The sequence below is a fragment of the Aspergillus heteromorphus genome (genome assembly GCF_003184545.1).
Source record: "Aspergillus heteromorphus CBS 117.55 chromosome Unknown BO70scaffold_6, whole genome shotgun sequence".
NCBI classification, from domain to species: Eukaryota; Fungi; Ascomycota; class Eurotiomycetes; order Eurotiales; family Aspergillaceae; genus Aspergillus; species Aspergillus heteromorphus.
The window spans coordinates 309,877-335,314 of NW_020290411.1; the positions used below are offsets into that span (position 1 = coordinate 309,877).

Here is a 25,438-nt window from a genome sequence, read left to right on the forward strand (position 1 = left end):
AGGGACTTTGGACCGAGTAGTTTGATAGGAAGTCTTGGATTCAGTTGATTGTCTTGTGGATGGCGATAGTGTGGGTGTTGATGGAGTTATATAGTTCATCGATGGTGGGATCCGGGGAAGCAGGTGACGTCATGTCACGGGCGAGAGACGACAAGGCTACGTCATGGCCAGGCACGCCAACCGGGCAGGAACACAAACAAAAACCAAGGAGCAATAATGACGTCCAGCGGCTCGTTCATTCATCATTCTCGTCGTAAGTGGAATCGAATCAACGCTCTATGTACAGGTGGATCGCCCCGATGCCATCATCAGGGCGAGATGCCCAAATTACCGCTCCGCTCAATAATCACAAAGAAATGCAAATCCACTCGCTACCACTACCAATGACATATGCCCCCCTCGCTGTCGTCGGCTGCCCAGGTTCCTGACAGTCCCACGACTTGGAGATGACCGTCGTGGTCTTCGTCCACTTTGCTTAGCGCCGCGAAGCTGGCCTCTGATGGACCGTTGCTCAGCAGTCGTCGGGCCCAGGCGTCAATGGCCGGTTCTCCGGTCTCGTCCCGCGCTTGTTTCAGGAACGGGATCAACGCGGTTCCACCAGTGCCTCGTAACTTCTTGCTGTCAGACCTTTCGCCGTGCCGGGCAGTGGCGAGGTTGATAGAGGCTCGTTTTGGGCTGCTTGCACGAGGGGCGCGACTGGGTCGTGCGTCCCGAGACTGGATGATGATGTAACGGGACACGATCTGGATGTGCTTATCCCGCATGGCGCGTAGCATAGAGAGACAGGCGTCGAAAGCGATGCAGAGTGCCTTGTCTGAGCGTCGTGCTTCCACGTACTCTCGGATGTTGGCCACTGCGTTGACGTGCTCCAGGAAGCGACGGTGTGCCGCCGGCATGTAGGAGCGCATCTCCTGGATGAAGCCATGGCGTGGGGCCCCGGCCACGCCCTCCTTCTCGTCTTTCAAGGGTGTGCTGCTCGGAGGGCCTTCTCCAGTAGGTCGATGCTCGATACCCAGAGCAATGTCAAAAAATTGAATCAATGAGCTTTGAGCGTTGCTGCCACCGCCATACTGGCGATACTCAGGCTCACCGCTTCCCTTGTCGTACAAAAGACCGTGCGGGAGGCCAGCATCGGCCATATTTTTACTTCCCGCCAGGTAGGGACGGATCCGGTGGTAGAACACATACGGATCGCAATGCTCATACATGCGCTCCAACAGTGTCCCTACCTCATCCAACACTTCCGCAAGCCTCTGCAGGCACTCCGTCACAACCAGGCTTTTTCCAGCCCGCGCAGCGGTGATGGCTTGCAGAACCAGCGGGATTGATGGCGCCCCACAAGACTCGATAGCCACAGAAACCAGATAAAACCACTTCTCGTCCAAAGACCCCGTGAATGTGTTGATGCTGTCGAGGTTACGCAGATCACAGACGGGCTCCTCGGGAAAAATGGGTTTGTAGTTCCACAAACAGACCCCGGCGTATGTTGCAACTGGTGGTAGGCCCAGGTGCTCGCATACGTCCAACAGGGGAACTGTCAGCTGGGGAGGGATTTTCTGGTCGCCCACATTAGCTCAGGAACACCATCGTAGTCTCGTGTCACATACCTCGGCCGGCCGGCTTCCGCCCCAAACATACCCATGTAGCATGAATACCAAGACAACATAAGCCCTTCGCCACTCCGCGTCGGAGCGAAGATATGATGTCGACAGCATGGACATGTTGTCCACAGCCTCCCGAATCCTCCGACTGGTTAGCAGGGCCTGCAGATTAGACACAATCCACTCCCACTTGGCGTAGTAAGGGTCCGGCAACACCTCGAGAGGCGGATCGGGAGGGAGAAAGCCATGGTCTGGCGAGATACCATAGTCTGCCAAAACTGGAATTGGAGGAAGCATCGTGAGAGACGTCTAAGAAAGAACTGGCAATGCCGATGGCACGATGAGAACACGCAGAAGAGGCAGAGACCAGGCTTGATATGGATCTAGTAGAAGCTCATGTGTCTCGTGGTGCCTTGCCAGGAGATGTCACTTAAGGTTTTGTGGATTGTCCGGAACCTGACGTGGAGTGAAATAACGAAGAGCAAATTCCGGGACGACAAGAATCTCTCGACGGGTGCCCGGACAATCTCGAGGAACAGCAGGCTTGTGTGACAAGTAAAGCAGGCCAAATCCAAACTGACCAAGGACGAACCGAGCCGCTCGGACACAACTGGAAGTAGCTGTCACGGTTGCCTCAAAAAGCTGCGAGGCGGCCAGGAAAACAACGACTCGTCTGAGTTGATCCGGGTAACAGGGACGAGCAAGGTCGCAAGGCAGTCAAAACCTTGGGGGCCAATACTACTAATCCCAGATGCGACGGAAAAGCGCGGGAAAGGAGGGGGTATAAGGCGGCCGAAAAGGAGGGGAGAGAGAGAGGGAAGGGAATAGAAAATTTTCCCATTCAATTCCACAGGCAACAATAGCACCGTTGGAAAGTTAAATAATCAGGTCACCTTTGGACCAGCACCTTCCAGGACAGCGGCAACAACCGAATAGCCGGACTGTGAATTAATCAGCCTGGGGGAGCCAGAGGAGTAACTAATCAACCGCGATGGCGATTGTGTCATCCGGAGACAGCAGACCGACCGACGCGAAACAGGGGTAAAAGGAACCCGTTCTCGTGGTAGTATATTCTGTACCCATGGTGAGGGTAGGACCGGTGACTAGCCCGTGGATGGACATAGCCCAGGAAGAGTCAAGTGGGCCGAACCAAGCCAGGCAAGACAGGACGGCAGCAGAGGCCAAAGTTTGCCGCCGGGGAAAGAGGGGAGGGGGCGTGAAAACTGGTTGATATCCAGCATTCCAGCGATTCAAGATCTGGGGATGAGGCGAAAGTGGGAGTAGTTTCCCATGGACGGACTGGCTGCCCGTCCGGAGTATCTATGTAGTTTGTAGCTAGTAGCTGGAGGCGCTGGAGGCCCTTGACAGCGCCAGCGGAAGGTTGGGTGTCAGCGAAAGGGGTCCCCCCCCCTTTGTCGACTAGGCTGGGTGCTAGAGAATGAACCGGGAGGGCGTGGAGGGGGGTCGAGTGCGAAATCGGACGACTAAGCGAGGCCGGGGGCGCGTTCGCTCCCACCCACGCCACCCCGTTCGGGTCTGCGGTGAAATCGCCTGCCCGTGTGGAGGCCCCATCTTATTTCGACGGCCGACCTCGCCCGGATGATCCACGGCTGCGACTGCAGTTCCTTCGCCGGTTCGCCTCTTAGCGTCTTAGCCACTATCTGCCTGACTGCCTGCAACTTGCCATTCCGGGGAAATCTCGGGGTGTCGGCGGACGTTGTTCACCTTCTCAGTTACTACATCGTACTCCGTACACCACCACGATATCTATCTTTTTACTCTGTACACACACACACACACACACACACACACATGTATCTGGCGGACAGTTTCACAAGGGACCATGGCTGGGACAAGGACTCCAGTTGCTCCAGTACCTTCGTACTTTGTACCCCCACGCCTCACCAACAGATCTATCTACTTCCTAGTACTCCGGAAAGCGGGAGGATCACAGGCGCACGGACCCCCACGCCATGGCTTGGAGATGTCTTGATTGAACAGGTTCCATCTACTCCAGACTACAAAAGCCAGCCTATCGGTCATGATTATCCATTCTCTGTACAGACTTGGACAGATCTCATCAATCCTATAATGTTACACACTATACGAACGCCATCCCGCCGCTGATATCTCGAAACGAAGACAAGAATGCGCCTGGTAAAACGACCAAACAACCGCCCGTGCAGTCATTCTGTAATGCAAGAAACAGAGAAGATTAGTGCTGGCTCCACTCAATGGTGTTTAGGTCAATGCCCTCCTGCACCATCTCCCACAGCGGACTCAGCTCGCGCAGGAACTGCACCCGCTCCTGCACCGCCTTGAGCACGTATTCGATCTCGCTGTCCGTCGTGAAACGGCCGATTCCGAAACGGATACTGCTGTGGGCGTTCTCGTCGCTGCTGCCCAGAGCCCGCAGGACGTAGCTGGGCTCCAGCGAGGCTGACGTGCAGGCACTACCGGACGAGAGCGCGATGTCCTTCAGAGCCATCAGAAGGGACTCGCCTTCGATGTAGGCAAAGGAGATGTTGACGCAGCCGGGATAGTGGTGCTCGGGGTCTCCGTTGAGCGCGGTGTGTTCCATGGACAAAAGACCGTCCGTAAGACGCTTGGACAGTCTGCCAATGTGCTTGGAGTCATACTGCGTGACCTAGTTAGCAACATCCCATAGAAAGCGCATGGTCGCATTGGCACGATCAGCAGACAAAATGGCTCATAACCCCTGCTACAGACGTCATGTGGCATGGGAACACGCAAGGCGTGTCGCTACCCCCATAGTCCTTCAGACTATCATGTATAATTGCAGCAAATAATCACAGCCAACACGCAAGGCGCCAAAAGGGTATGGGGTGGACAAAGGGAAAGGGGAAATATGAACATACCTCCATCTCCTGAGATGCAAGGCGGCAAGCCTCGCCAAAACCAACGACTAGGTGGGGAGCGATAGTACCACTGCGGAGACCTCTCTCCTGACCACCACCAGTGATGATGGGGTCGAGACGGACCCTGGGCCTACGGCGAACGTAGCAGGCCCCGATACCCTTGGGGCCATAGATCTTGTGGCTGGAAATAGACATCAAATCCACGTTGAGCTTGTTCACGTCGAGGGGGATCTTGCCCACCGCCTGGGCGCCATCGGTGTGGAAGAAGATCTTCTTGGAGCGGCAAAGCTTGCCGATCTCCGCCATGGGCTGAATAACACCGATTTCATTGTTGACAGCCATGATGCTGACGAGGGCAGTGTCGGGACGAATGGCCGCCTCGAGGTCTTCCATGCGAATCAATCCGTTGTTCTGCACCGGCAGGTATGTCACCTCGAATCCCTCATCTTGCAGGTGTCTGCAGCTATCCAAAACACACTTATGTTCGGTCTGAGTCGTGATGATGTGCTTCTTCTTGCCAGAGCGACCGAAAAACCGAGCGACACCCTTGATACTCATATTGTTGCTCTCGGTAGCACCGCTAGTGAAAATAATCTCCTTCGGGTCGGCCCCGATCAGCTTCGCAATATATTCTCTGGCTTGCTCAACCGCCTTCTCGGACTCCCAGCCGTAGGCGTGCGTCCTGGAGTGAGGGTTGCCGTAAATGCCAGTCAGGTATGGAAGCATGGCGTCAAGAACGCGAGGATCGGTGGGAGTCGTCGCCTGTGCATCGAGGTAAATGGGCCGGGTGCCCTGGTCCATGATGGTAGCTTGCTTCAATATGCCCGCGGCAGGGCTCATGGATGCATCCCCGGAGATGCCGCTACCAGGAAGCTTAACCTTCCCGGGCTGCACACCTGTCTGGTTCATGAAGGCCTTCTGTTCCTGCTTGATGGCGGTATCCACGGAAACCTGGGCATTTCCGGCCTTGGTTTCGGAGACGTAGGAGCGTCGAGCGATCGCGCCGGTGGTGGCGAGCACCCCTCGGGGAAGAGAGGCCGTCAGGGAGGCATGCTGTGTCGACGGAAGGCGGCGGGCGTAGGCCCGAGACGCATGTCTCAAGGCATTCGGAGTCATACTAGACATGATCAAGATATAGTCTGCAAATACACCATGGAAGGTAAAGGGTTTGAGTGATGGCCGTGAGGATGACAACAGCGAAAGGAGTTCGCCGGAAGGGAAAAAAGTTTGGCTCCGGTTATATCATTGCCGAGGCCGCTAAGCCCGATCGGATTTATCAGATAGTCCGGCGATTTCCCTTTCGGGCATCGGCCTCGGGTTTTCATGGGCCAGGCTGATAGGGATTCGCGGGCTTTCCGCGGAGTCCGGACTTTAGACGGAGCATTCAGGTCAGCCTGCAATGATCATTATCTACAAAGTATTGTCTTGGACCAACAAGAGGTTGGTATAATCCACCGTAGCCTACCATGAAATAAAGAAAGGCATGTCTTCTGTGTATTTGACAATCTGGATTCAGAATTTATGCCAGTGAAAAAAAAAAAAAAAGACAGATCGAGTAAGGTTGCGTGAGGAATAAAACCGATCAATGCTCACATGGGTGCATACATAGATAGAGAACATGAAAAAAAAAATGATGATGATAGGCGCGAGGAAGATCATCAAAGAGAGAATGATTGAATGCAGGAGAGTTGGAAGGCTTGACTCGAATTCACCCAGTCATCCGTCCATCCCTTCTGTTCCCTCTACCACTTATCGTCATCTTCCTCATATATGCTTTGAGAATCGAGCATAACTGCCTCTCCAGGTCACAGATTGCACATATTCTGATTGCGTACCCTGCATTTATTCAACCTGTTCAAACATCATAGCAACATGAATACTTGTCAGAGTACGACGAAGATCGTGGTCGGTATCGACTTTGGCACCACCGCCACGCGTGAGTCTTATCTGCTCCTGAAGCTTGGGACTGTCGGAAAAACATGTTAATCGAGTTGAACTAGGCGTGTCTCACGCCGCTTGGGGTGGGCGAGAGCCCGATATTAGCCAGGTCGGGCATGTCTTCTTTGGCCCAGGCAAGATCTCGATACCTTCGAAACTAGCCTACAAGGACGGCGCTATTCGTTGGGGAGAGGCTGCAGACACCGAATATCCGTGTCACGTTTCGATCAAGCATCTTCTCAACGGCATGTTGGATCAAGAAACAATAGCAAATACCCCACAGTTTGCCGGGCTTGAGACTCTGCAGTTGCCTGCCGACATGACCCCTCAGCAAATCATCGGGGATTTTCTCCGAACGCTGCGTGGCCATATTTTGGAACAACTGGCATCTTCTTACCATGAAAAGGGGCTTTCCGTCGAATATTATTTTACAGTTCCCGCAGCCTGGTCAGAAGATGGACAGACTCGCATGCGGGAGGCCATTACTATCGCTGGGTATGGTACCAGGGTCTTCTTCATAAGTGAGGCCGAGGCGGCGGTTGTTTTCCTCCAAAAGGCTATGCCTGGGCTACTGGTCTGTCGAACTCTCCCATTCATTTCCCTGTCACTGTGAATCATGTCTCTAACATTGGGTTGAAAGCCCATGGGCCATTACTTGGTCTGCGACGTCGGTGGTGGCACCACGGTACGTAAATTCATCTGATCAGGTCTGGGCCCCATCTGACAGATAACTAGGACGTCACCATGATACATGCCACCAGAACTATAATATCTTGACAGCAGCTAGCGGTATGTAATCAGCCAACCCAGTCAAAGGGGCAAATGTTCACGCTACTGACCATTCTATATTTTAGGAGTGTCAAAAGCCGGTACTGAAGTTGATAACAACGCTATTGCTTTCCTTGAAAGAGAGGCATTGGACACCTCTAGAGCCGTTCAGTGGCCCCGAGAAGAGCTCCGTAGATTCTTGCGAGAAGTTGAGAACCTTAAGTCTATGTTCTCAGCAGACGGCCCGGCTCGTGTCATCCACCTACCTAACCACCGGGCGGCAATGACCATGCGATCCAAAGAATTAAGGCCCTTCCTTGATCCGGTAATTGGAAAGATTGTAATTGAATTTATGATATAAAGAAATATCGTAGAGATTGAATATGAGAGCAAAATAAGGTAAAGTCCAAGAGCTTTCACTATAGAATGATGGATTTCGGTACTCATCAGTGAATTTCATGAACTTAATGTAGAGTTGAAATCATTAGATAATGAGCCAATATAGCCTCTTGCTTCACATCCCTTTATAAGAAATATTGAAAAGCTAGAGTATCACAAATAGAGCTTTGATCTGCAAGCCTCTAGGCGACAAGGGTTACCTATCCCCTAGGCAGTAGTAGTATTGATTTTCCAAGTATCCTCTGGCACCAGCTTCAATAGCAAACTTGGCTTGTACCACACACTAGATGGTTTCATCAGTAGTGGTCTTGTTGTTTTGAAGTGTTTGAAAAGACTACAAGGATATAATATGGAGTAAAGTGTCTGACGAGTACCTTGAATTTCAAATCAAAGAGCCAACTTCTCCGAAGTGGATTTGAATCGGAATTTGACATTCTGTCATGTTTCCATGCTTTGTTGATTTTTACTTCCTGGACTCAATATTAGGTTATTCTATCTATTTGATTTTCTTTGAGGAACCCAGAAACAAGGGCTTTGCAACAAAGGAGTCAGAATATGGAGCTTCTCTATTTTCTAATATGATACGGTCCTCCGCCTTAAATCAACAATGACAAAGAGGCCGGAAGTCTACCATGAACACCAGTTGACTGTCAAATGAAGGAAAACATGATACAGACTAAAGGTAATGGAAAGATGTGTGATGAAAAATCAGTAGCATTGGATTAAAAAGGTATATTGTCAGGAATGTTCCTATACCCATTCTCCTTCGATTTTTCACGACTCTTTAGTATCCGGGGAACTCCTATGCCTTGACAAGTAGACTAAGTCTATAAATACAATCTGAATTCCTGTGCCCTGGTGGCTAATCGACACTCCTTTTATCGCAACGAACAAGTCGTTACATCAACACTGCCTCTAAACCAACACCATGACGTCTTTTGAGATGGGAACGGAAATTGATTTGAGCTCACACCAGGAAGAAGAGGTGGCATATGCTCTGGACAATGCCAAGGTTCCCTATTGCATTTGGGGTAGACCGTTACTAAGGATCTATGGAGACAGCGCAACGTTTCCTGCATTCTTCCTCCTCTACCCAGGGGATGAGACATTGACACCGCATCCGAGGCAGTTTTCAGGATGGGTCATTCCAGACGACCGCTTGGAGGACGCATCAGAAACATTGGTGTCCATTGGATATAGGTTCTGCCAAATAGGAGAAGAATGCGATATCATGCAAAATGGAAACGGCTCGCACCCCCATTCCGACTACCATTTCCATCCTGATGAAGTTTTGCAGCACTCTCCCAGGAATGGGCTTCCGACAGTGACCATCAGCCTCTACCCCAAGTCGAGTATACTGTGGTCTTTCCCAGACCCCCCTGTGGGCCTTCCTGAACCGAACGACGCTTACTACATGCTTGCCTCGGATGAAAGACTCCCATGTCACATCGGCGCCCCGCTTTCCCCTTGGTTGTCCTGGGGTCGCCGGTCACCCGAACGGTATCCATTGAAGATTCCCAAGCCCATTAAATATCTCGAGAACATGGTTGCTCGTCGCTGTCGCGCCCTGGACGGAAGTGAAGATCCCTACCATTGGATGAAGGAGATTTACTCACTCGTGAATATAATGATGTCCAACAGAATACCAAACCTTCTGTTCCTGGATGGCGTGTCATCACCGTTTGAGAGATACTTGGCTATAATGTGTAACGATATTTATCCCCTATCCAAGCGCAAAGAAAAGGCTTGGGAGTATCTTCACGTTATGTATGCTGATCTGAAGAATAACTTCGCGCTGCCACCTCCAGGAAAGCAGTTCTTCAGGGCGGGGGAAGATTTGAACACACGCATCGCAAAATGGCAAGGTTTCTGCAATCGCCTCGCAAAATGGAAGATTAAGGTTTTGGAACACGAAGATTAGTTTTCTTGCGGGTCTTCTTCATCCTAGCTACCGATGGTTTAGCTTTGGTATAAGTTATCCCTTTGTGAATCCATCAGGTTGCTTGTTGGACTTTTGCTGGTTGGGGTGATAGATTTCTTTGCCAGCCTTGTGCGATTTCGCGCGCGGGTATTGGTTTTTTTTTTTTTTGTTCTTGCTTGTTTCCTCATGCCAGGTTCGTGGTATGTTGTTTCTTTGTAGTCGGGTCATCTGTCCTTTTTATTCTATGGGGACCATGCGTCTTAATCCTAGACACGGAAATGACGCTTTATTGTTAACAAATAGAGAGTTGCTGTTGCAAATGTCAAAGACTCCTCATTTAATTAATAAACTATTGTTTCAACATCATCTTCTCTAATATGGAATAATTCTTGACCCCGCGCTGGGGTTCTCATAGTAGGGAAGGCATTGTGCTGTAATGATGCTAGATAATAGTATATCCCATAGGAAGCATCCGTCCATATCATAGATATTGATAGCGAATTAGCCATGTTCTGTAAGCAACCTTGATGTTACCCAGCAATGCGTCTACAGAAACATGTCACTCCTGGATATACTTAGCTGCCAATCCATAGTATGGGTTTTGTCAGAAGGTGAGTGGTTGGGATCACTTCGCAATTATTTTTATTCCAACCAGGTTTATGCAATAAATGTGACGAAAGCCTGCATAAATGCAGAATAGATTACCCAGGATGGAATTTAGATTGGAGACGGAGTACTCCGTAGAATATGGAGCTAATCAATTCATTAATATGCAGTTAGCCCCGGGGACCACAGGGGCACAGTGGCTCCTGAAAGAAAGGTTCCAACTCCTGACATGTGTTTGGCAGCCAAACTAGAGCTTTTTCAAGTGCTCCGGACCACTCCGTGCTACCTACGTAGTACTAGCAGATTTCCCCGGATTCCCGGCGATTCACGCTCAGCTGCACTGCGGACCACAAGCAAGGGGGTGGTGGTCACGAGGATGGAAGCATTGGCGGAAGCCCACCGAAGACGAGGGAACGAGGGAACGAGGGAACGATTCCCTTGCTAGCAGGTAATAGTGCCACTAGCGCAGCCGGGAAGGGGATACTCTGGTGCCTAATGCCGGCCAAGAACCGAAGAGGAGAGGAGACGAGAGGAAAGCTTCCGACTCTCCGAAGCCGGGTGAATAATAATCGGCCTTGTGGTCCGGGACATCGCGTCACTCGAAGGGGCCTTGAATCGCGATCATTCAGGGACTACTCATGGTGGTGTCTACTTATGTATGTGGATTGTGGAGAGATTCTTCCCTGATCGTCGCAGTCTGGCGAGCCCCTCCAGGCCAACCCGGCCGGCCAGTCGCGGACTCTCAAGCCACGGCTCAGCCACGGCAGCAGGCGGGAATTATGTCATAGCTCAGCCACGGTGCCCAGCAGACGAACTGCAGTCTAACCGTCACCGGCTCTCCCTTTGCCGCGATCAAAAGGCACGCCCTCCCCCACTTCCTGCCTACCACCACATCCTGCTTTCACCACCTCCTGCTGTTTTTCTTCTTTTCGACCCTCCTCCTGTTCCTACCCTCCTCCCATACACCTCTCAACGTTACTAGACGACTCTAACCCGACATCCCACCTAAACCGAATCCTTCCGCGGGCGTTGGGCTACCTGCGGCCAATCAGAGATGAGTTTGAAGGGCTTTCAGAAGAGCATTGTTCGTGCTCCGCAACAGTTCAAGGCCAAGTTCAACATCGGCGAGCATACCAAAGATGCAGTCTACCTTGATGCGGAGCGGCGGTTCCAGGAACTAGAGAAGGAGACCAAGAAGCTGCACGATGAGTCCAAGAAATATTTTGACGCCATCAACGGTACAGGCGGATCCCGTCATCCCCATCGCCCCTCAGTTTACTAACCCGCGCGACAGGCATGCTGAGCCACCAGATCGAATTTTCCAAGTCGATTGCAGAGCTGTATAAGCCCATCTCTGGCCGCGCTTCCGACCCCAGCACATACACGATCGAAGGCAACCCAGAAGGAATCAGGGCGTGCGAGGAATACGAGGCGATCGTGCGCGATCTTCAGGAATCCCTAGTGCCCGAACTGGAGATGATCGAATCTCGCGTCATCAGCCCTGCGGAACAGCTGTTGGAGGTGATCAAGGTGATCCGGAAAGTCGGAGTGAAGCGAGACCACAAGAAACTGGACTACGATCGCCACAGGGCCTCGCTCAAAAAGCTCCAGGACAAGAAGGACAAATCGCTTAAGGATGAGAAGGCGCTCTACAAGGCCGAGAACGACGTGGAACAAGCGACGCAGGAATACAACAACTACAACGACTTGCTCAAGGAGGAGCTGCCCAAACTGTTCGCTCTCGAGGCGGAGTTTATCCGCCCTCTGTTCCAGTCATTCTACTACATGCAACTCAACGTCTTCTACACACTGCACGAAAAGATGCAGGGCATCAACATCGGTTACTTCGATCTGACGCTGGATATCGAGGAGGCGTTCGAGGCCAAGCGTGGGGATGTCAAGGAACGCGCCGAAGCGCTCACAATCGTCCACTTCAAGACCACGGGCGGACGTCGGCCAGGATCGAAGTTCCCTTCTGCTAAAGACAAAATGGCTCAGGAGGGCAAGGGCGCGCGGCAAACGGACCCCGACGTTGTTGAAAACCCCCCACCTCCATACTCTGCAAACAGCAGCCCAGGCAGCAGCTTTATCGCCGCGGCGAAGGGCAAGCCTGCCCCTCCACCACCGAAGCCCAAGCCTTCCCGGTTCAACACCTCCGTCGAAACCGTCACAGCCTTGTATGACTACGAGGCACAAGCGCATGGCGACCTCAGTTTCTCCGCAGGCGACGTCATCGAGATCGTGCAACGGACAGATAACCAGAATGAATGGTGGTCAGGTCGTGTGGACGGGAGAGAGGGACAGTTCCCTGGTAAACTTACCCCGCTCCCCCGCATTGTCGGAACAACCCTTTAACCAGCATCCAGGAAACTACGTCCAGTTGAACTAGCTTTACGCCATATCTATATAGCATTCTTAATTCTTGCTTCGTCGATGTTGTCATTGGTCCAACTGGAGTTACGGGAGTTCCCCCTGTATTGCTTGACCGAAGTAGGAATCGCCAGTTCCTTCCTTTTCTTGCTATAGAGCGCTGCATGATAATGATCGTTCGCTGTACATATTCAATATAACATTTTGTGAATTGGTTCCTTAGCGACATATTCCCATATGCCTAACGCGATAGGCATACTTTGTAACACCCGACCAATCCAACGTAGCTGCGAAATGGTGGCCGGGGTGTTCCTGGAGCTACGGTGAAGCTCTGCGTCTAATCTAAATGAGCCTATCACTTCTCACTAGCCCAGACTATCCCCAAAGCAATTTCCAATACCCTGTATTTCTGGCTAGATTGGATCTTCCATTGGTTCAGTCTTATTATTCACCCCCACCGTCCTGGAAGAGCTCCTCCAATCTGAAAACAATCCCAGACTGCTCCATTCCTATCTCGCCTCGCCTATCTCCTAGGGCGTGCACACCCCCTACACCCCTACCCAACGCGACCATACTCCCAACATCTCATTTCGTCATTTGCAGTATCAAGCCAACAACACATTCTTTATCAGAATTTTTCTTACCCATCCTCAACTCATTCTGGGGTCGACTGTCAGCCACGCTCACTCGCACTTTTAAATCAACCCTGTCGGGAAACCTAAATAACCCTCAGAAAAGAGTGTTTTTATTGGTAGGTGGGGGCAGACTGAGACAAGTCAGATCTACAACATGTTTACTTGTCTATGGTTTTCGGTGCGGTATCAAAGAAGGAATTGATACTTTGCAGGAATGATGAGCAGGAGAACTTGGCGCAAACGGTGAATATAAAGCACTATGGATGGTGAGTATATGAGAACCCTCAGGTTATGAGAACATGAAAAAGATTATCAATTTGATGCTCGCTATACTAGTTGATCCTTGATAATCACAGCACTTAGGGGGTTCGGATATTTGTTCCAACAGAACAGTCTATAGTGATCAGCTATCGAACCTCATTCAAAGCGTACCACACCTTTATCTCAGCGCCAGACATGCACATTTAACTTTCCAGCGCCATGAGAAAGCCCAGATAGGGCCAGCGTTTCGATTCGAAACAGCGACACTGCCTTCATTTATGTCTTGAAACCGCATATCACTCTCATCCTCCAGATAAGGTTGCTGCTATGTATAGCTACGACAGACCGAATATTGGGAGCGCGAATCCCGCCAAACTCAGGTTGCCTGGGCCGCCAACCGGGCCCAAAAAAGGAGCATTAACTGAACAGAATACCTAAAACGGCCTTAATCCATCAAATGCTTAGCGAAATCTAAACACAGCGGCTAATTTCCCCCAATCTATCATGATGATCAAAATAGAACTGAGTTTGACAACAGGTTTGCGTGGATTGAGAATTCGAAGTGGACAGCTGCAAGCGATCCCAAACAGGAACCAAAGCTTAAATGATTAAAAGCGGACAACCCCCTGGGAATCGAGATTAGATCTTCTAGTGCTCAGACCAACTGTTCCTGGATATCTGCACGATGACTGGTCCCGCGATGGTGCCTACCGTCTCATGTATCCCGCCTTGCAGGATGCTACAGTAACACTCCTAGTTTTTTTTTTTGCTTCAGCGGAAAAAGGAAGATAAAGATCACATGTACAGTTCGGTCCGGGGGCGTGCCCCCTACACTCCTAATGATAATCAGTACTGCAAATCCTTGACAATCTATCTTGTACCTCGTCGCTATTGGCACTTCTCATGATCGACAGGGTGGCGAGCCCAGGATGCGGGGAGATGATATCACTGCTAAACGATGAAGTAGCATCAATGCGCCGGTGGCAATAGCTTATTTGAGCCATGGGTTGCGGTGCTCGGTTCACATGTAGTTCAGCACGGATATCCACACCAGCCTCGGAACCAAAGTACTCTCGAACTGCCTAACAAGGGATGATCGGACCCTCCCTAGGCCCGTCGAATGGGCGTCCAGCTAGAAAACATGGCCCCTGCCCCTGCCCCTGCCCCTGCCCCGATGTAGCAGGTTTCCGCTCACGAGGAATTGGTCTCGACTCCCGCGTGTCAGCCGTAGCGCATCATCACATCACATCCAGGCGAGACAGGTAGTCGTATAAAGCCCATACATGGGAACAATTATCCACACTACCACATATCACCCAAACCAACATACCGGACTCACACCAAAATGAATCTCAAACACTTCTTCCTCCTTGCTTGCCCTATCTCCCTGGCCATTGCCAACAGCACCCCGAACACCGTCGCTCCCCGGAGCCCCCAGTCAACCAGTCTCTTGGACGACCTGCCGACCATCGTCGACGGAGTCAAGGACCTTCTTAGCACAGAAACCGTCAATAACATCGAGACGGTCGTGAAGGGTGCCGCCGTGCTGCTCGGTGGAGATACACCCCAGAATCTGCAGAAGCTGCTATCCAGCAGCAATATCGACAAGCTGCAGGATATCATCGACAATGCGGATACATTGCTGACGAGCACGTTCGTCAATAAGACCAGTTCATTGATTGATGATGCTTTGCCGGTGGGTTTACTATCCATAGAATATGCGCAACTGATCCCTCAAACTAATGAATGATAATAGCTCGTCTCTGACTTCGGGCAAATTATGGATGCGATTATAAAGACTTCTTAATGTTACTTTTCCCTGCACTATTTGACTAGATAGATGGCACACAATGGACTCCTATTAGTAATCAGTTACTATCCAATCTAAATACTATCCATACTATCCAAGTCAAAGATCCCATAGAAATGATAACCATTAAATTACATCCGCATGAAAAACCTCAAGAAACCGCAAGAAACCTCAATCAAAAGCACGTTCTCCTATGTCTTACCCAACTGCCCTCTCAAATCCCCCAGATAAAACCGCAACGGATACCCTCTCATCGACGCCGGCAAAGCCGGGTAAACCGCGACAGAGAACCCCATCGCGCCACGATACAGCCCCCTCGTCTTCGCGGAGGACTTCAGTCCATACGCGTCCCGAAGCTGTGGCGGGAGCATCTCAATCGTAATCGCTCTCAACAGGGGCTTCATCACATTCACCCATCCCGGAAAATCGTTCTTTTCAAGCAATGTCTTCGCAACGCGATGCGACTCGGCACTCACATTCAGCCGCTCGATCTGGCTATCCCAGTACTCCCAGAAGGACTGGCGGGTGGGCGGCCAGGCGTCCTTGGCGATATTGAGGCACGAAAGGACGGTAGTGAATTCCGCGTAGGCCTTTTCGGCAGTGCGGAAGTCCACCCGCCCGTAGATGCGCTGGTAGAAGTCCGTTGCGGTGGCGTAGACGGTGGCTGTGATCCAGAGCTGGGTGAGGGGGTCGGAGGGGAGTTTCTTCCGTTGGAAGGGCGATTGGTCCTTCTGGAGGAGATCGAGAAGGCGTTTCTTTTCCTCGGTCGTGCCGAACACCAGGCAGGCGATGTAGCTCAGGGCGGACTGTAGGGTGTCGCTGAGGTTGTTGGCCAGGTAGGTCGTGTTGTTGCCCGTCTTGATGTTGGATTCCTCGAAGGTCGCTTTGATGCCTGGAAATGCGGCCTGGAGGAGCAGGGCGGCGCCGGACCCGGCGAACAGAATGCCCTCTTGGAGGATCTGGGGCAGGATCTCGAGTTTCTCGAGATCGTCGACGCTGTTGGCTGTGTTGGTGTATGTGTATGTGGCTTGCGAGGAGACCGGGGAGATGCGGTCGGCTGGGTGGATCTTTTCGTTCATTTTGCTGGAGGTGGATTGTGTTGTTCTCTCAGTGAATTGTAATGGGTTTGATACAGGTGCAGCCAACTGGTAAATAGCTAGTAGTATGATGAGGAGGAGGAGGATGAAGATAGCTCCATGCGCATGTCGGTGCAGCAGCACTGCAGGTGATAGATACAATTCATACCGCAACACACCGCATGTCCATCAGCCTGCAACTGATAGACAGTGCGCATTGATGCATCAGTCTGATACGCCGGCGGATATCCATCCCCGCGTCCTATTCGGGCAGGGTCTCCGCCCCCCGGCACGGTGGATCCGCGTTTCAACCCAAAATCGAGTGTTGCCCTAAGTAGGCCGAAGACCCTGATCCAAGCTAAACAAGAACGTTTCAACGGCGGTTCTCAATAGTCAGGCGGATCTTCAACCCAGCCCTCCCATGTGAGCACAATCCATGGGTCGTCAACGGACTGTAATCTCCCCCTCGCGCTGATCGACGCCTCCCGAGACGCACTAGGCGGAGGATGGTAGGGGCTCGAGTGTCGTGTGTATTCCTAGGGTGGAAGGAGTATACGAGAATCAGAAGGATGGCGAGCTTAGTCCACCTGGGCCATATATGATATCAGGACCTAAGTACCTCCGTGTCCGTCGCTCCCCGGGCAAGTAGGAAAGGCACAATCATGAATGAGAAAACCGCGTATCTCAGCTCCAAAGAGGGCAAGTATGCCCTGGGCCTTCATCGCGGGCCTCTGTCCGCCGATGGCGCCGACCTCGAACACATCGAGACATCAGACACCATATCACTATTACCAGCGAAGAGGACGAGATCGCAGACATTGCGTCGGCATTGGGCTCGATTCTGGTGCTGTTATGCCTTCTGGGGGATAATCTCTCTCGCCATCTTTCTCCCCATCTTGTACGCTCCCTTCTACACGCCGAAGCGAGACCAACGCTAACAGTCCCCAGCTTTCTCATCATTATTCCAGCAATTGCACAGCGAGTCGTGGACGGTTCGACACTTCTCCTTGACCACGCCGATGTTCTCCAACCGCGCCCCGACTCCATTATGCTTAGCATCAAATCGTCTCTAAGCCTCCCCATCAACCTCCCAGTCCGAATCGACCCCATCACTCTCAGTCTATTCAACCGCGACCTTCCCGAGAACAACACCTGGTCGAAGCTGTACATGGACGGCGCCAACATCAAGGGCAACTCTACCCTAAAGGTGGACAACCAATTCACTCCGCTCAACGTCTATCAATGGAAGCAGTACGTGCAAAGTGTCGTATTCCAGAAACACGCCATCTTGTCAGTCAAGGGAACCACGACCGCGTATATTGGAAAGCTGAAAGCCCGTGTCAAGATGAACAAGGACATTCCCGGAAACAGTACGTATCTCCCGTTTCCCCAGCCATAAACCCCACTATCTAACGTGGATTCTTTTCTCCACAGGCCTGAACTCCTTCGCCGGCTTCTCCATTTCCGACCCCCAGCTCCTGCTCCCCGCTCAATCCGACGGAACCAACCTCATCGCCAATGCAACCCTCCCGAACCCATCCGTCATGACCCTCGAAATTGTCCGTCTCCCACCCCCTCCCCTACCCCCCCCCAGTCTATCCAATCCAAATAAAACTAACCACCCCAAAACAAACAGGGCAAAACAACCCTCAACCTCATTAGCGGCAATCTCACCCTCGGCAACGTCACACTAGACAACCTCACCCTCACCCCAGGAAACCACTCCACCCCCGTCCGTGGCATCTTCGACCTCGGCAAGCTAATCGAGAACATCGGCCCTGTGCTGAAGCAGCAAGCATCCGCAATCAAAACCGGGTATCTGGATCTGGAAACCGTCGGTACGGACGTGACCTACGACGGCGTCCACGTGCCGTACTACACAGATGTCATGAAGAATCTTACCATGACGGCGCGGGTGCCGCTGGGGAAGCTGATTACGAATACCCTCCGGGGTATTTTGCATCCTAATGGGACGAACATTCTTGCTGGGTTGAATATGACGACTGTTGATGGGCAGACGTTTACCGTTGGAGAGGATGAGCGGGATGGGAATGCTAAGAGGGATGAGGAGGGGGAGGGGAGTGCGTTTGGACGGAGGGCGTTAGAGTTCTTGAATCAAGAAGAGAAGAGAGAGCAGGTGGTGGATGTTTTGAAAGCGTTGATGAAGACGTAATCGATAGATTGGTTTGTTTTGGACGGGGTTGAGTTATGAGTTATGATGGATTGCTTTGCGATGGCGCTGGCGTTGTCTGGATATCCATATATCATTGTATATTTCTTTTAGATATGGTCTGGTACCTAATATTTATGAGGACCAAGGTAATTGAAAAGGGAAATAAATGCTTACAAGTATCAGTGATATGCATAGTTCTTTTCCCGTGTGCTTTGACCAGTTGGTGACACTGGAGCATACAGGTACTGATGCAGCCAATAAACACCCGAAGACGCAAATGTGCATGTGTGACCTGTACTCTGCTTCAAACATCAACTTACCTCTCCATATTTTATATTCCGAGCCTTGCATTAACCGATATCATGTTACACCACAGATTTCACGCAAGGGACTGGACCACCCATCACACCCAGGGTCATCCCGACCCTCCGTCATCTCAATCCTACCTGAAACCGCTCCCTACCTATAGTACGTCGACACGCCAGCAAACGAACGAGTCTCAACTCTCAACATGACGCAATTAGAAACCCACTCCCTAAAGATCGCCATCATAGGCAGCGGCCTCGCCGGCTGCCTGGCGGCCCGCATCCTCCGCGAACAACACACCGTCACGATCTACGAGCGCGAGGCGACACGCATAGAAACCGCCGCTGCGATCAACCTCGGTCCCAACGCGGTGCAAATTCTCGACGGCGTGGGATTTGATCGTGGTCGCGCGTGTTCTATTCCTGTTACTCGGTCTCTGTCGTACAACAAGCGGGGGGAGAAGACCGGAGAATCCGTGGTGGATTACAAGAAGGAATATGGAGCGGACTGGCTGTTTCATCATCGGGCGGATCTTCGAGATGAGCTTTTGAGGTTGGCGACGGCGCCGTCGGAGGAGCTGGGGTTGAAGGGTCGGCCGGCGGAAGTGGTGTATGGGGCGAGGGTTGTGGGGGGGATGTTGAAGAGGGGAGTGTGAGGTTGGAGAACGGGGAGGTGGTGAGGGCTGATCTTGTTATTGGTTTGTGATATCCTTCCTAATCTGCTCATTTTTGCTTCTGTGTGAGAATCTGATATAGGTACCGACCGTGTAAATAGCAGCGGATGGCATACGATCCACCATGCGCGGTCTTGTCGTCGGTAACGAAGCATACATCACCGCCCAGCCTGCCGGAACGTCTGCCTTCAGGTTTACGATGACCCGCGAAAAGGTTGTAGAAATTCTCGGAGGGGTCCCCGAGGTCCTGGATTCCAGCAAGCCTGCTTGTATGACCGGGGTATATGCGTTGGATCCGACCGAGCGCAGAGTGGTGATATATCCCTGTCGTAACTACCAGATCCTGAACTTTGCTATCATTGTACCCGACAGTATGTTGAAATCGACACCGACAGACTCGTGGTCGGCACCAGGGGATAGAGACGAACTCGTGTCGTTATTCACTGATTTCCCGGACTGGGTGCTGGCCTACTTCAGGTAGGTCGTCTGACAGAGCCAGAGACGTCCGTATGCATACTGATGCGACTACAGAGCAGCAGAAAATATCAAACTCTGGCAGCTCCGCGAGCAAGACCCGTTACCGACATATATTCGCGGCAGAACGGTCTTGGTAGGCGACGCTGCACACGCCATGACCCCACACCAAGGGCAGGGAGGAAGCCAAGCCATTGAGGATGCAGAGGGATTCCGCCTCCTTTTAGGGGAACATGTCACCAGGCACAATGTATCTTCGATTCTCGAGGACTTCGATCGCGTCAGGAGACCCCGTGCGTCGCAGATCCAACGGAACACTTCTGAAGCAACGGGAAGGTACTCGGCGAAAGAGGTTTGGCGGTTCCGCAGATTGAATTGGACATATCCGGGGATCTTGGAGGGCTTAGAAGAATAAAGGCCGGTGAGGAATTGATTCAGTTGAGGGATTCCCCGAATAGCAAGCGGCCTGTGGTTGTATCTCGATTATAGAATGTGGGACTTAAGTGAATTTGCTGGTGATATTCTTCATATAGTGAATCTGCTAATGATATCGTCAATATTGAATTGTTTTTGTATGAAGGCAGATAAACTTGAGTGACCATCCACATATTGCGCGGGATAATGGACGACAAGGTCCTCCCTGGGGGTGTCACATATCTTTGTTAACCTTCCGCTCCCCCCTCTGGAACTCTTTTCTTCACCTACAAACACGAGCCTTTCTTGTGCTGGAAAGCCTTTGCCGTACAAATCGAAGACTGAGATATACAGCACCATCACACCAATCTGTTGTATCTGGATACTTCTTACAAATTGGTTTGTTTCTCATAAGAGGACAGATAACCGGCTAATATGACCCCAGAAACTTTGGTATATCTGCAGCATCCCTTCATCTTTGCTACAGCCTCGCTGAAGATAGCCTCCTCGTCGCTCACATAACCAGCCAATTACTCCTTGACAAGCACGCCTCTATATCTCATTTTACCATCTCTCAGTTTCTGCATCGCAGTTTCGATCCCCTCAGCGGTCAACGGAAATGTCTCGATAGTCGGGCGGATGTCCTTCTTAGCAGCGAAATCAAGAAGACTCCGAATGACCGGTCGAGATCCGACCATGGAACCCTGGATCCGAATCCCTTTTGTGACCAAGCTCAGTGTTGTGATATTCGATGGCTCGCTGGTTACCGTGAGGGGATAAATGGAACTCAGAGTATCCATCATGGGTATCAATCTGACAGCGTTAGTGATATATCACCCGGATGGAAGTGGCTACTCACGTCGAGTAATCAATATCTGCACTTCCCGTGAGGATCAAATGCTTGATCGGTTCCATATCCTTGGGAGCCTGGCCGGATCGGAAGACGTGATACTCAGAGGCACCGTATTCTTTCGCCTCTTGTCTCTTGGCCTCGGAGCTCGACAGAGCAACAACGTGGTATCCCAATGCAGACGCAAGCTTGATTGCCAGATGCCCGAGACCTCCAATGCCCAGAACAGCAACACGGTCGGTCGATTGGATACCGAATTTGGTCAAAACACTCCACACGGTAGCCCCTGCGCAAACCAAAGGTGCCGCATAGACCGACTCATATCCCTCTGGGATGATATAGACACTATTGGCGTCCCAAACAGCTCCAGAGCTAAAGGTACCGTTGTCGAAGTCGCTACTACCGTATAGCTTGACGGTCCGACAATACTGATCCCAGCCTATCCCAGTTAGGACGGAAATTGCGGGTAGTGACCAAGACATCCATACCATTAGTGCAATTGTCGCAATGGCCGCAAATGGCGTGAGTATAACCGAACCCAACTCTATCGCCGACCTTCACTGTGGTAACGCTCGGTCCGGCAGCTTTCACGATACCGACACCTTCATGTCCCAATACCAGTCCTGCCTTCAGATAGTGCACATCGGTTCCGCACATGCCCGACACGAGCGTTTCAACGAATACTTCGTTGTGTTCGAGGGTGCGAGTGACTTTATCGGCGACGATTTTGCCCTCGGCGGACCCACGAAAGACCTGGAATGTGACGCTCATCTTGCTAAATGTTGTTTTTTTTACCGATACTGAAAACGGGAGATTGAAGGGAATGGATGGAGACAATCCTTGACCGTCCCGACCTCAAGTATTTATGTGTTGACACAGCGCCGCCGATCCTGCAGGTGTCGGACAACAACCCCTCTTCTCATGCAAGCCGGATGCATTACGCAACAGAGCGTCATCGAGGCTCAAGAAGTAGGCGTGTAGCCATTTGCTTTGCATTCGCGGGATGTTCAATACGAAACCTTAAACCAGGGTTCAAATTACTGAACCTGTCGCATGTTTTGAGTTGACAAATCAGTCGGAGACATTTGACAACGCAACCCAGACTGGACGGAGTTGAGGTTACCCCGACGGATGCACTCGCGCGGCTGGCTTGCTAGAGCCTTGCTGCATCGGTAGTATGGTTGGCCGTAGATAAGTAAGTCTTTAGCGCTGACGGGGGTGCGCATCAGACTCTCAAATCCTGTCGGTCTTGTCCCAGCACAATTGCCGCGATGAGCTAGCTCTTAATCCCGAGAAGGAACTACGCTAGAAGAAGCTTGGCTTACAGGTCTACATAATTTAGTTTTTGACGCATATAGGCAATCGGCGTGTGGGATAAATACATGACACCGAACTAGACGAAATATACGTCACTAAAAGATCTAGATCTCCAGGCGACAGAAGTCCAGGATACCTTACAGATCAAATAATTTATCTATCACAGGCACCACACCCCAATATATTCCTCCATCAACAGCACTGACCCCAGCAGAGGAAACAAGAAAATAAGTTCCATAACTTCCGATCCTAGGACTAAGTATCATCATATACTTGTATGACTCGACGCAACTATTGCACGAATGATTACAATCCCACCTTATTATTTGCAACACCACCTACGTTATTGATTATCCGAATACTACAAACCAACGTAAGCTTAATTATAGTGTCATCCATATAATCAAATTCACACTTCAAACAAATGCACCTGTGCCGAAGGTCCATTACGTGACCAGGCCAGTGGGGGGGGCATTTCTTATCATAACATTGCGCCAGCTCTTGGATCATGCAGCTAACGCTGACAGCTGATCCATGCAGGTGCTTTTAGTCGCACACCCTGGGCCCCACCATGGAACGGGTACAGCGGATGTTGTGATACCGTGCATCGCGAATATCTCGAATCTGATTCGGGCGGAAAAGGATATTGGAAGATATCACTATCACTGAATCATATTAGGATCCATCATTCGATGGCTCCCTAGTTGGTTAATCTACTAACAAATTTGAGGGGCTACAGACTGATAAGCGGTCGAAGTTCGAGCAGATGAGAGTTGCAGAAGGGGCTTTCCGCTGTCTTTGAAACCGATTTGACCGACAGTCTATCTCGTTGATGTTCAGGATAGCGCACGCTTTTTGGTGGCTGCGAATACGCTGTAGACTCTGTAGACGATGGGCAACGAATGCACTTTATCATGGGCAAGGCATGCATGTAGAACGATTTGTGACGGGCAGTACGCCCCCTCTTTTTACAATTTGAGCCGGGATTGGAAGCGGGCAGGATCTCGATGCTAGGAGTAGTTGGCATGGTTCAGTCAGACGCAGGGGAGCTCATTCATAGAGCCGAGGTACGGCCATGCCAACACTGCTTAAGCGTCATACGACAAGGTGCCGTGGCTCGCAGGCAAATGTGGTCGCTGCGCCCAACGACCAAGTCCTGCGATTTTGGCATATCATGCCGATCGACGGTATTGTAATTGGGATAGGTTCAGTATGTGTGGAAGCTGCTGCAGCGCAGTTAGGCCCAGGTAAACTATCCAGATACAGCAGCTGGTGGCCAGTAGCTATCTTGCTCTGCTCTCTCTCGCCCGCGCACCGTATCATTATTTCACCTAACTGCTACCGGCCGGTGGTCCACCATGTTGCTGCGGTCATGAGACCGGGTTCGCCGCGCGAGTATAAACCCCCCCCCCTCGCCAGGGCGTCCCCCGCGCGCCGCTCGCTCGCCTTTCCTCCCCTCACCTCTCCTTCTCGTCCGCTGGATATTGAACTCCAGCATCCACCAGCGACGTATCGACGAGGCTTTCCATCTCTTCTTGCGGACCCTCGGGTTTTAACACACTCGGGATCCATGCTCTGTCCATATTCACGAGGCTGTAAGTCGCGTGGTTGGGCTCGGGACATCTCTCTCTAGAACTCCACAGCCTGTCGAAGAAGGTCCTCTTTCAGCACCGAATGCTTCCGGCGTGGTCGGGCTTCGCGATCGTTAGCCTGTCGAGCCAAGCCTAAGGAACCAATACTGTAAGCGCCTGGTGGTCAGAGTCTCCTCGGCTCCCGTGTCCTGACAACTCATGTGCGAATATTATGCAGCTCGCCTTGCAAATACCCCTTCTCTCTTCACCTGGCCAGGCATTGAATGTAGTTAATTGTAACATTCCTCTACTCTTGTCTTATCCATGCCTGCCAGCGCATCTTCGCGGCAGGCGCGGCATGAATCCCATGTCGCGACAGTCAAAGTACAACAAGATACAACGCTAGCGAGATGCTGACGGGATGACAGCATAGCTACATTCCGCGCAGAATGACAACATGAGTCGGATACGACTTGTAAAGCCGGTGTAGCAGGAGTGCCCGACTGACAGATAAGTGCCCCGCGCCACCCCCACCCACCAGTCAGCGAAGTCTGACAGTGACAAGGCCAGGGCAGATCATATTCTCAGGCGTCCCCAGATCGTCAACGCGCAGCATCGTCCTGCGATCATCATGAATATTATTGATCGCCCTACCCGCCAATTTCACAGCCAAGGACTCTGAGGCGGAGCAGACCTATCGGTGGCGGCACCGCCCAGGCTGGTGCCTAAAGATCACGAAAAGGGCTGCAGCGAACATTCCAGAAGGTTGCCCGTATTGGTCCAGCGGGAGACCGCTGGCGTCGGGGTTCCATGGATAAGCCCGCTGATTCGTACACAGTACGCCTGTCCTTATCTGGATCCGACCGCTTAATGGCTGGTCGCTGATGGTCACATTAATCAGCCCACCTGCAGTTGTGCAGGAGGATCGACAATGTTAGGGGGGGGATGGGAGTTCACTTGATGGATAGTGTTCCCGGGTGGCTGTGGAACACAACAGGAAAGACGTAGCACTCTAAGAACGAGTTGATGGACCGAAGACCGACGACGGCTTTGGAGAGCGGCTGTTCACGCATCCGCTGCCGATATCCCGAGGGATGGATGCTACGGAGTACGGTGCTACAATCCGCGACGTACCACCCACGTAGAGGAATTATGCCCTGCCCCCCTCTGCCCTACGCCTCGTGCCCGGCCCACCGCGTCCCCCCAGCCAATGGCGGCATGCCCCGGGGGTGGGGATGGAGCATCAGCCAGCCCTGTGACGGGCCAGAGAATCCAATTCATCGTGTTTAAATCCCACCTTGTCACCGTTTCTCCCTCCTTTTCTTTTTCCTCGCTTTCACCCTTCAACCCCGTACCAGCATTGCGAACCGATCTTTTCCAGTGGAACGGTTCCTGA

General features: G+C 51.7%; 11 protein-coding genes across 11 annotated transcripts; 7 read left to right on the forward strand and 4 right to left on the reverse strand.

The window, feature by feature from the left end:
- Window positions 1-377: 377 nt before the first annotated feature.
- On the reverse strand, window positions 378-1,898 carry BO70DRAFT_394377 (indoleamine 2,3-dioxygenase; the record flags this gene model as incomplete). The annotated part of the gene is made up of 2 exons (XM_025546458.1): window positions 378-1,556; window positions 1,608-1,898. The coding sequence occupies 2 exons, from the start codon at window positions 1,896-1,898 to the stop codon at window positions 378-380; spliced, it is 1,470 nt and encodes a 489-aa protein (XP_025401371.1).
- A 1,320-nt stretch (window positions 1,899-3,218) lies between these two features.
- Window positions 3,219-3,772, forward strand: BO70DRAFT_195465 (uncharacterized protein). The gene has a single exon (XM_025538540.1). The coding sequence runs from the start codon at window positions 3,414-3,416 to the stop codon at window positions 3,726-3,728; it is 315 nt and encodes a 104-aa protein (XP_025401372.1). The 5' UTR covers window positions 3,219-3,413; the 3' UTR covers window positions 3,729-3,772.
- BO70DRAFT_360104 (IscS subfamily cysteine desulfurase) lies at window positions 3,638-5,662 on the reverse strand. The gene is made up of 2 exons (XM_025542700.1): window positions 4,481-5,662; window positions 3,638-4,239 (listed from the first exon to the last, which is right to left on the reverse strand). Exons 1-2 carry the CDS (start codon window positions 5,603-5,605, stop codon window positions 3,817-3,819), a joined length of 1,548 nt encoding a protein of 515 aa, XP_025401373.1. The 5' UTR covers window positions 5,606-5,662; the 3' UTR covers window positions 3,638-3,816.
- Window positions 5,663-6,352: 690 nt separating this feature from the next.
- On the forward strand, window positions 6,353-7,215 carry BO70DRAFT_394379 (Hsp70 family protein; the record flags this gene model as incomplete). Its single annotated transcript, XM_025546459.1, has 4 exons — window positions 6,353-6,416; window positions 6,481-6,992; window positions 7,059-7,103; window positions 7,180-7,215. The coding sequence occupies 4 exons, from the start codon at window positions 6,353-6,355 to the stop codon at window positions 7,213-7,215; spliced, it is 657 nt and encodes a 218-aa protein (XP_025401374.1).
- Window positions 7,216-8,528: 1,313 nt separating this feature from the next.
- BO70DRAFT_332391 (uncharacterized protein) lies at window positions 8,529-9,506 on the forward strand (the record flags this gene model as incomplete). The annotated part of the gene is made up of 2 exons (XM_025540920.1): window positions 8,529-8,653; window positions 8,711-9,506. The coding sequence occupies 2 exons, from the start codon at window positions 8,529-8,531 to the stop codon at window positions 9,504-9,506; spliced, it is 921 nt and encodes a 306-aa protein (XP_025401375.1).
- Window positions 9,507-11,405: 1,899 nt separating this feature from the next.
- On the forward strand, window positions 11,406-12,617 carry BO70DRAFT_360106 (amphiphysin; the record flags this gene model as incomplete). The annotated part of the gene is made up of 1 exon (XM_025542701.1): window positions 11,406-12,617. One exon carries the CDS (start codon window positions 11,409-11,411, stop codon window positions 12,465-12,467), a length of 1,059 nt encoding a protein of 352 aa, XP_025401376.1. The 3' UTR covers window positions 12,468-12,617.
- A 2,067-nt stretch (window positions 12,618-14,684) lies between these two features.
- BO70DRAFT_427428 (uncharacterized protein) lies at window positions 14,685-15,185 on the forward strand (the record flags this gene model as incomplete). The annotated part of the gene is made up of 2 exons (XM_025547882.1): window positions 14,685-15,074; window positions 15,135-15,185. The coding sequence occupies exons 1-2, from the start codon at window positions 14,724-14,726 to the stop codon at window positions 15,183-15,185; spliced, it is 402 nt and encodes a 133-aa protein (XP_025401377.1). The 5' UTR covers window positions 14,685-14,723.
- A 194-nt stretch (window positions 15,186-15,379) lies between these two features.
- On the reverse strand, window positions 15,380-16,267 carry BO70DRAFT_332400 (oxygenase MpaB family protein; the record flags this gene model as incomplete). Its single annotated transcript, XM_025540921.1, has 1 exon — window positions 15,380-16,267. One exon carries the CDS (start codon window positions 16,265-16,267, stop codon window positions 15,380-15,382), a length of 888 nt encoding a protein of 295 aa, XP_025401378.1.
- A 659-nt stretch (window positions 16,268-16,926) lies between these two features.
- On the forward strand, window positions 16,927-18,437 carry BO70DRAFT_421253 (DUF3712 domain-containing protein; the record flags this gene model as incomplete). The annotated part of the gene is made up of 4 exons (XM_025547533.1): window positions 16,927-17,162; window positions 17,213-17,634; window positions 17,699-17,823; window positions 17,901-18,437. 4 exons carry the CDS (start codon window positions 16,927-16,929, stop codon window positions 18,435-18,437), a joined length of 1,320 nt encoding a protein of 439 aa, XP_025401379.1.
- A 511-nt stretch (window positions 18,438-18,948) lies between these two features.
- Window positions 18,949-20,305, forward strand: BO70DRAFT_378120 (FAD binding domain protein; the record flags this gene model as incomplete). Its single annotated transcript, XM_025545247.1, has 3 exons — window positions 18,949-19,392; window positions 19,586-19,893; window positions 19,948-20,305. The coding sequence occupies 3 exons, from the start codon at window positions 18,949-18,951 to the stop codon at window positions 20,303-20,305; spliced, it is 1,110 nt and encodes a 369-aa protein (XP_025401380.1).
- Window positions 20,306-20,405: 100 nt separating this feature from the next.
- BO70DRAFT_310702 (NAD(P)-dependent alcohol dehydrogenase) lies at window positions 20,406-22,068 on the reverse strand. The gene is made up of 3 exons (XM_025540165.1): window positions 21,643-22,068; window positions 21,164-21,593; window positions 20,406-21,117 (listed from the first exon to the last, which is right to left on the reverse strand). The coding sequence occupies exons 1-3, from the start codon at window positions 21,923-21,925 to the stop codon at window positions 20,835-20,837; spliced, it is 996 nt and encodes a 331-aa protein (XP_025401381.1). The 5' UTR covers window positions 21,926-22,068; the 3' UTR covers window positions 20,406-20,834.
- Between the last annotated feature and the right edge of the window lie 3,370 nt (window positions 22,069-25,438).